Source organism: Sinocyclocheilus anshuiensis, unplaced genomic scaffold (assembly GCF_001515605.1).
Source record: "Sinocyclocheilus anshuiensis isolate Anshui unplaced genomic scaffold, SAMN03320099.WGS_v1.1 scaffold397, whole genome shotgun sequence".
Classification (NCBI taxonomy): domain Eukaryota; kingdom Metazoa; phylum Chordata; class Actinopteri; order Cypriniformes; family Cyprinidae; genus Sinocyclocheilus; species Sinocyclocheilus anshuiensis.
Genome location: NW_015539841.1, coordinates 437045 through 446477, shown reverse-complemented (window position 1 = coordinate 446477; position 9433 = coordinate 437045). Strand labels below are relative to the sequence as shown.

General features: G+C 37.8%; 1 protein-coding gene across 2 annotated transcripts in view; it reads left to right on the top strand.

The window, feature by feature from the left end:
- Positions 1–440: 440 nt before the first annotated feature.
- Positions 441–9433, top strand: part of LOC107684472 (nuclear receptor subfamily 2 group C member 2-like) — a 32191-nt gene continuing 23198 nt past the window's right edge. For both annotated transcript variants that reach the window (XM_016480724.1, XM_016480723.1), the window contains exons 1-2: positions 441–586; positions 7038–7168. In XM_016480724.1, the coding sequence (XP_016336210.1) occupies positions 7109–7168 (60 nt within the window). In that variant the 5' untranslated portion in view covers positions 441–586; positions 7038–7108. The remainder of the gene's footprint in view (positions 587–7037; positions 7169–9433) is intronic.

The window sequence follows — 9433 nt, the reverse complement described above, 5'->3', positions numbered from 1 at the left end:
TAAACCAATCCCTTGCATGCAGCCATGTGCAAATCATTCTCATTTGGATGCTGTACAAATCTAAAGCCTTTACTGATTAAATTCTGCATGACTACAATTAGTGTTGTAGACAAAATCTTAACAATTTTTTAATATAATGTTTATCACTTTCTACCACCTATCTGAAATACAATTATTCATTAAGATAGAAATGCAGTCACAGAATAACCATATAAAACTAATCTTAAAGTAGCATTATTATCTGATGTTTAATATGTTTTTCTTGAATACCTAAGCTATCAATTAGGTATCAGTTATCAGTGATCTTTATACACAAGATTTTATACACAACGTTATTTTGAAAGCAATGACAATTAATGTCTATGAAGGTTTACAAGCCCACTTGTGTCTTACTAGAATGATGACGTCAGCGACGCCTGGCTCCAGACGCTCGTGTCCGCGCAACTGTGAACGAGCCCGAGAGGAAGGAAACTCTCGCACGCTTGCAAACGGGGTCACGAACTATGACCTTTCACTGGAGTTAAACAATAACAAATAATGTGTAATAAACCCGAGATCAAAAAACTTACGCCCGTCCGTATCACAGGTGAGCAGATTTTAATTTCTGCATGTCGCACAATGGTTGGTCAAAAAATCCGTTTGCGTGAGGAGTGCAGAGATGCAGGCCGATAGCTGTTCTCAGAGCTCATCTGTGATGTAAACAATCAAGCGTGTGTTTTTATCTAACGTTAACGACAAAAGTCTGACCGAATAGAGTATGGTTTAAAATGCCTGGCATATTTCACGTTATTCTAAAGTAACGGTTGTATATGTGTATAAATGTAACCGAGTCAATAATTGTGATGTGATGTATACATCGGTATCCATGTTTTGAAAATTAGCTGGTTAGCCCGAGAGCTAACATATGAACTCGACCCTTTTACCTTTGCCACCGCGGGTCTCTTCAGTGGGAGGATATTCATACATTTTAGTGGATACTTTTGAGCTGTCGCCTAACTTGACCTGAATATTACTCTCATGAGGAAACACAAATGTTTTCAATGCTAATTATTTTAACAGACGTTTAACAAAGGCTTCGGGTGTTTGTTTTTTTCTTGGCCTTGCGCCAAGGTCTCCATTTTGTTCCGTGTTTTGAACACGACTTCCGGGAGAGCTCCACTCTGAGGCGCTTTATTAACCTCACCGGTAACCAACCAGCGAGTCGCTGAAGGATGACAGACAGCAATGCCAGCCAATCAATAAAAGTCTGTACTGCTTCATCTGAATTCTGAGACAACTACAAATCTATCTATACAGTGACATTTTTATGGATTTGTTGATTACATAAATGCTAGTAAAACAAGTATACTTTATTTATTAGTACATAAATGGACTCAGAAGGCAATAAAACACAACTTTTTTTAAATGTATATGGCCAAATATTAATACATATCTGAAATGCACAAATTAATTCACAAATATTGATTATTGGGGAAGAATGTAAAATTATTAAGTGATTTCTACGGAAAACCTGGAAATAACAGGAAATTGTAAAATTGTGGTTGTCTGGAAAAGACATAAAATGTATAGCGTCAAGGGCATTTTATAGTAAATTGTTATATTAATCAGCTTATATACATTACATGTTAACAGTGTTTGGCAAGTTACTTCCAAAATATAATACATTATATTACTTTGTTGGCTTCACGAGAGAGAGCGGGAGGTTGCCGCTTGATTTGAATGCTAAACTATTAGCCTATTTACAGTGTTGGGAGTAACGCATTACAAAAGTAACAATATTACAGTAGTGTATTACTTTTTGCTGTAACGCAGTAATATAACGCATTACTACTAAAATTTGGGTAATATTATTACTCGTTACAATCTCAGTAACACACGTTACAACAACATATTTTAACTCAAAATTAAGTGGTTCACGTGTTGGCTTCACGAGAGAGAGCGGGAGGTTGCCGCTTGATTTGAATGCTAAACTATTAGCCTATTTACAGTGTTGGGAGTAACGCATTACAAAAGTAACAATATTACAGTAGTGTATTACTTTTTGCTGTAACGCAGTAATATAACGCATTATTAATCAAATTTGGGTAATATTATTACTTGTTACAATCTCAGTAATGCACGTTACAACAACATATTTTAACTAAAAATCAGAACCACTGCAAAACAGCACCAGACAATAAATTCCGTGGGTAAAATACTTTGTCTATTTCCTGTTGCTGTAATTCGATGGTTGAGATGACTGAGACGGATTCTACATTTGTGAGATGGGCATACTGCGGGGTCGGAGAAGAGAAAGAATGCGGCGGATAAGCGCAGACAAGCAACAGAAATTACGTTTATCTACAAATAACAATTTGTTTTTATTAAATCATAGTCTACATATAAAATGAATTAATACGCGAAATATATTTGACTCAAATAATTAACAGATTAACAAAACGAAAGAAAAAAGACAATAATGTAAAATATGCTGCTGAGTTTGGTTCATTTTTGTGGCGCTGCGCTCTGCAAAAGTTCACGGAAAGGAACTTTTATGTTTTATAACTTTTATAAAGAAAAAGGATTATTTTATGTTTCCGCTGTTCGATTGCGCCGGCGCCTCACACATACAGCATTGCAAACATTACAGCCGTTCATTATCAGAATAAAATAGTCAACCAAATATAGATACACTGGTTAATTAAAATCGTCCGTACAATCCGTGTCGTTCAGCCTGAGCTCGGGCCAAGCACATATTTGTTAATGTGAAGAGTGATATTTTCTTTTTTTTTTCTCGGAAAGCGCGTTAAGTAGCCTACAAAAGCATGTTTACATACTAAATAGGCAGTGTTGGGCAAGTTACTTCCAAAATATAATACAGCAATATAACGTCGTCTTCCACGTGAAATTGAGCTAAACCATTCAACACACACATTCAACCTGAATTAACCGTAGTAACACACATTGCTTTCACTTATTGATGACATCATACCCTCGACCGACAGGCATAGCAGATTCTGCCATCGTCGCTGCCAAGGTTGTGTACATATGTGTGGGGCGGAGTTATCAAAATATGGGTGAGGTCCAAGCGGCAACCTCCCGGTCTCTCGCTTGAAACTAACACGGAAGTGACTAAAACTGCAATTCATCGACTGGCCGCTAGAGACTGGCTCAAAAAGGGAGTCAGTCCCATACACCTGCCATGTTAAAATGCCCAACTTTACAGCAGAAAAAAATGTTTACAGCCTGGTACAAAAAGTGGTTTTGGTCTATATAGGTAATTTTGCTCTTCACGACAACTGTGAGGGGGGTGAATTGTTTTTTTATAACTCATCCGTTTAAATTATATTAAGCCTTAAAGTTCTGCATAATTAAGGGCGTGGCAACTTGAGTAACTCACTAGACTGAAACTTAGAAAAATGGCTTTAAAGATTTTTATTTGTCCAGAAAAAATAATTATGGGTAGGCAGGGATTTTTACCGCTATTTTGAAGTTATTGAAGGTACTCTGCCTTTGCACTGTCTGCAAAAAGTGAGATGTCACGCCAAGGCAAAAGGCAGTAACCAAGGCAAAAGGCAGTAGCTTCCACATTATATACAATATTTGGGTGCTGATCACCATTTACAGAATCATTATAGTAACACCTGTATTAAATCTAGTGATCATTGGCTAGGCTATATGTAATGTGATTTATCGACTCTGAACAACTGAAACGAGTCGTTAGTAATTCGAATCCCACTTCCGACGGCTACACATCACGGGGTAATACATTTGCATAATGCTTTTTTAAATGTTTTTTTTTAGGGATGCACCGATACCGATACTGGTATCGGGCCCGATACTGAGCTCCTGTACTCGTACTTCTTAAAATGCCCCGATACCAAACGCTGAATATGACAGTGGGCAAATGCATAAAGCGCAGCATAATTTGAAATCAGTCACAAGTTTGTCGATCATGCGTCTCCAGTGAAGCTGAACTCTCCTCCTGTCCGTATTTAAGGGGTCATATGACGTTGCTGGCCCTGTCCCAAATGGAACACTTCATGTGCACTTGCGGTCTTACGGACTTACAATGGTTCGCGTGTCCGTTAAGTCCACGAGACCGTAGTGTGTCCCATTTGTAATTTTAGCGTTCAGAAGGGTGCTCGCGAGCGCCCCCTTTTGCGGCAGATATCGGCCGATATATCGGTCGACCACTAATTCTGAACAACTGAAATGAGTCATTAGTAATTCGAATCCCACTTCCATGACGGCTACACGTCACGGGGTAACACATTTGCATAATGCGCGACTATGTTCTCCGTTGGCCAGCTGCGAACAACTTGACCCCGCCCACAAACACGTCATTCTACTGACGACTACTTCTCTAATCTCAGGGAGTTCAATGCGGGATTCACAAAATGCTTGCTGTTGACAGATGGATCAGTATCCTGTAGGGCTGCCACTAACGACTATTTTTATTTTGATTATTCTATTGACTAATTTATCGATTGATCTTAAAGGGGTCATATGACGTTGTTAAAAAGAACATTATGTTGTGTAAATCGCGTTTGGTCTCGTATTGTATCGCGTACCTTGTCAGTGTCATCCGCTTTGCTTGGCCATTTGTTGTGATAAACAGGAAAGTGTGTTCAAGCGCCAGCAAAACACAGTGTAAAGAAATATTCTTTGAGAGAAGCAGTCAATCAACAGAAGCTAAAAGCAGCTCAATATTCATATGTAGCTCACATTAAGCTATCGTATGGCTTCAGAAGTAACACAGAATAATTCGCACAATCGAGAAAAAAAAAATTATCGGATTTGGATCGGCTCTCTCTGACCGATACCCAATCCGAGAAAAATGGCACTATCGGAGCCCATACCCGATATGAATATCGGATCGGCGCATCCCTGGTAAAGAAATACTCTTTGAGAGAAGCAGTCAATCAGCAGAAGCTTAAAAGCAGCTCATAAGTGTATTTATTTATTGTCTCAGTGTTTAGCGCAGTTGTTGCTAGGAAACGCTTGTTTTGTTTACTGTGTGGAGACGTGCTGAAATCGCGTTTGGTCTCGTACTGTATCGCGTACCTTGTCAGTGTCGTGCGCTTTGCTTGGAGGGGTTTAGAGAGACTGAATCTTCGAACTGCTTCGAACGACGCATTTAAGAATTGCTGGAAAATGAGGTGATATTAAATGCATATTTTGAGAAAACTAAAGCGTTTTTTGACCTTGCATGCATGCAATCCTATTGTAGGAGACTCTCAAAACAATATTAGGAACCTTAAAAATGGCACAATATGGGCACTTTAAAGGATGCAAGGCATACTTAGCCTATTGTTTTTACATCAAACTTAATGAAAATAGCTTAACCTATAAGAACGACTTGTGGATTGATGTGAACGCCAGCAGGGATAATGCTCAGAATGATTGTGAATTAAACATCTCCGATGACGTTCATTGCAATGGTTTTTATCGAGTTACAAGAAAAGGTAGGAATTTAATTGCGAACAGTTACTGATTTTATGTGATGCGCTGTCATGGCATTCAACTCCTCACACTTGCAGAAGTGGGCAGCCCCAGACTGACAGCTGGCATCTGCATTATAAAAAGAAAAAAAAACTTAAAAGATTATTTACGATTAATTATTGTTGCCAAGTTATCTATCCGTTGCTTGTTTACAGTGCTTTGTTATATGGAGCAGTTTGTTAGATCGCGATCTAACTAATTTGTTTGTCTAATGAAGTGCCCACAGTTGTATGAAAGTACACAAGTTACACCGTAATTTAAACACGGCAGACTTTAATGGACAGTAAAACGGCAGAATACCGTATAACTCCAGGCTGGCACAGTAATATTGACGAAAGGCTAAACAAATGCAGGGCACCTTAACTTAATTTGAGCTTTCCAAAACAAAGTAAAAGAGCGATAACTGATGATACTGTGTTCTGCCTTGGTTTCTCCGGGGCTTTTCTCCAAGATACTTATACACATGATAAAGGAGGTCATATATGTCCCAAAATGATCAATAACTCATTTTTGACCAAAAACGAAGTTATGGTGTTTTGTCTTTGCACGGCAGCACTGCTGTCACTATAGACGGGTGTGGTTTCCGCAACCAGGCACCTCAGCTTCACCGACGTCCTGCCTTTTTGCCCATTTTCGATTATCCGCGCCCACTTTAGGCTTCAAAAATGCTCTTCAGAAAACTACGAGTGACGTCACGGACACTACGTCCATGTATTTTTACAGTCTATGGTGAGGTCCTGTTGGGTAGGGGCGTGTTTGTTCAATTATCAATATCGTTTGGCAAAATTCGCTTAGTGCACCAGTCACTGCACCTTTAAAGTCAGTTCATTGTTGATTCAGCGATGTCATCATCCAGCTCAGTTAAGCTCTCTTCCAATAGTGTCTGTGCAGTCAAGTCAACAATGTTGCCAGAAATTGTATCCCCAACTAAGCAAGCCAAAGGCGACAGTGGCAAGGAACCAAAACTCCATCTTTGACCGAAATGGAGAAAAAAAACACTTGGGAGAAACCAGGCTCAGTCGGAGGGGCAGTTCTCATCTAGACAGATGAAACCAGCATGGTGTAATTCCAAACTGCAACGCACGTCAGATTGAGTGGATCGCTGATCCACCATCTGATCTGGATACAAACTGGATCCGTATGGCTACCGTGACCTCGGAATAAGAATGAAAGAGACTAATATTAGCGTAGATGCCATTCTTCTTACGATGTAGCGAGTACATCGGGCGTTATGGGAAGTGTTCCCGGTTCCAGTTGACCTATAATGCAGCCTAACATTCCTTTAACGGATTTGAATTATAATTGTAAAGAAGTGCCAACATTCTCAACATTCAAGAGTGGACGGTGATCATAGCTTTGCTGGAGTGGAGTTAAAGATGTAAACTATTTGAATTTTGTTAATGCCTAGATCAAACCAACTATGAAATCTTCCAAAAGCTGCAGATATGAAGTGTCTGTCTAAAGGAAAAACTTCAGGTGTTGCATATAATATTATTTTGTGCTTGCATAATTTACTGACTATTCTTTAATATCTGTATTTGATTGGCACATAGGTGGAGGTGTTGTTGGCAGATGCAGAGCTGGCCTTTGTCCAATCAGACACTTCTAATGACTTCACATCACCATGACAACTAATGTGGAGGTGCTGGCTCAGCAGATATTGACCGCTGAGCAGGTTTCAGAGGTGAGTGATGTGAGAGAGAGATACAAAAAATGAGGTGATTTAAATCTACATGTGACAAATACAATGTCATCTTTATAGACAATTTTGATCTGTTTTGGGGCCGTCCAGCGCTTTTTAGGTGAGATGGCTTGCACCCAAATCAAAGGGGCTCCCAGATGCTTGCACATCATATTGAACAACATATTTTATCTTGACTAACTACCCAATGTACAACTGTATTTTTCTTAAAACCTATTGTTTCAGTTTGTCACTATATTGGTAAGAAAAACACAGTGGGAATAAATATGCATAATTTATTGAAAATTCCCACATCTAGTACTTCAACATCTATGGTAACAAAATCAACAGAAATTAACATGGCTCTCTTTAATGTAAGTGCATTAACAAATAAATCCTTTTGTATTAATGATCTTATCAGTGATTTTAACTCGGACTGTGTTTTCCTTACTGAGACCTGGCTGGGCACAGATGCACCTGCCACACTGATTGAGATATGCCCACCCAACTATACCTATTCATTTTCAACTAGAAAAGAAATAAAGGGTGGAGGGTCAGCAGCAATTTACAGAGAAACCCTCAAGGGAAGGGACATTGACCTTGGTACATTTAATACCTTTGAATATAATGCTATTTTGCTAAACTCTCAACCTCGTCTTCTTGCAGTGACATTATACACATCACCAAAATTACCCATCCCCCGTTTCATAAAGGATTTCTCTGACATGCTGTCTGTCATTCATATGAGTTATGAAAACTGTTTTAACTGGGGATTTTAACATACATGTTGACAATTCATCAGACATTAGAGCTAAAGAATTGTTGGAACTGTTAGAATACATGTTTTTTAAACAGCATATAAACGTACCCACACATAAACGTGGTCACACATTAGATTTAGTCATAACATGGATTAAATATCAATATAACATCTGTCATTGATCTTGCATTATCTGGTCACTTTTGTGTCTTTTTTTAGAGTATTGATCATTCTGTGCCAAATGCAACTGAACGCATTGTTAAAAAACGTAATATTACCTCTGAAGTGGCTGAAAATCTCACAATGCATTATAAGACTTATGAAAGGAACATTTTACCATCGTCCTGTGAAGATTTAGTTAATGAGTTTAATAATAGAATGAGAACAGCTCTTGCTACAGTTGCTCCACTTAAAACTAAAATGTTAGCTACAAAAAAGAAAATTCCTTGGAAGACAAATCAGACCATGAAACTTAAAAGAGACTGTAGAAGTGCTGAACAAAGATGGCGTAAAACTAAACTAGAAATACACTTAAAATAAACTCATTGGAAATCTTAATTTACAATAAAGAAATTCATAGAACACGACAAACTTATTTCTCAAACCCTATAAATGCAAACATTAATAACCCCCGAATATTATTTAATACAATAGATTCACTAATAAATCATACAATTGATTATAGTTCTGAGTTACCAAGTTCGAAATGTGAAGAGTTTGCTTGCTACTTCAAAGATAAAGTTATAAACATTAGATCAGGAATCTGTTTAATAAATGATAATCGGTCAGTTATGCTTCCTCTATTATTAGGTGTAGAGAATACTGTTAAAATGGAAAGTTTTACTTTGGTTGATGTTGAGAGTGAGACACTAAGAAAGGCTGAAACAGAACTGAGACCATTTACTTGTTCCTTTGATCTAATTCCTACCTCTCTTTTTAAAAGTATTTTTTGACTCCATATCTACTGATATCCTTGAGATAGTAAATCACTCCCTGCATCTTGGCATTTTCCCTCCTGATCTTAAACCTGCCCTAGTAAAACCTGTGTATAAAAAAGGGAGCTCAGATATTTTAACTCCTAGTAATTATAGACCCATCTCAAATCTTACATTTTTAAGTAAAATATTACAGAAAATAGTGTTTAATCAGTTGAGTACATTCTTAAATGCAAATTCGAAACTAGAGATGTTTCAGTCTGGTTTTAGAAAATACTATAGTACAGAGGCCGCTCTTATTAAAGTTGTAAATGACATAAGCATAAACCTTGACAGAAATTGGCCTTCAGTTTTGGTGCTTCTTGACTTGAGTGCTGCGTTTGACACAATAGATAACCAGATTCTTTTAAATAGATTAAGTGACTATGTTGGTGTATCTAGAACCGTTTTAAATGGTTTTTTATCATATCTTAGTGAAAGACCATTTGTAGTATCTATTAAAGTGGTCCTATTATGCTTTTTCACTTTTTCAACTTTAGTTAGTCTGTAATGTTGCTGTTTGAGCATAAAAAA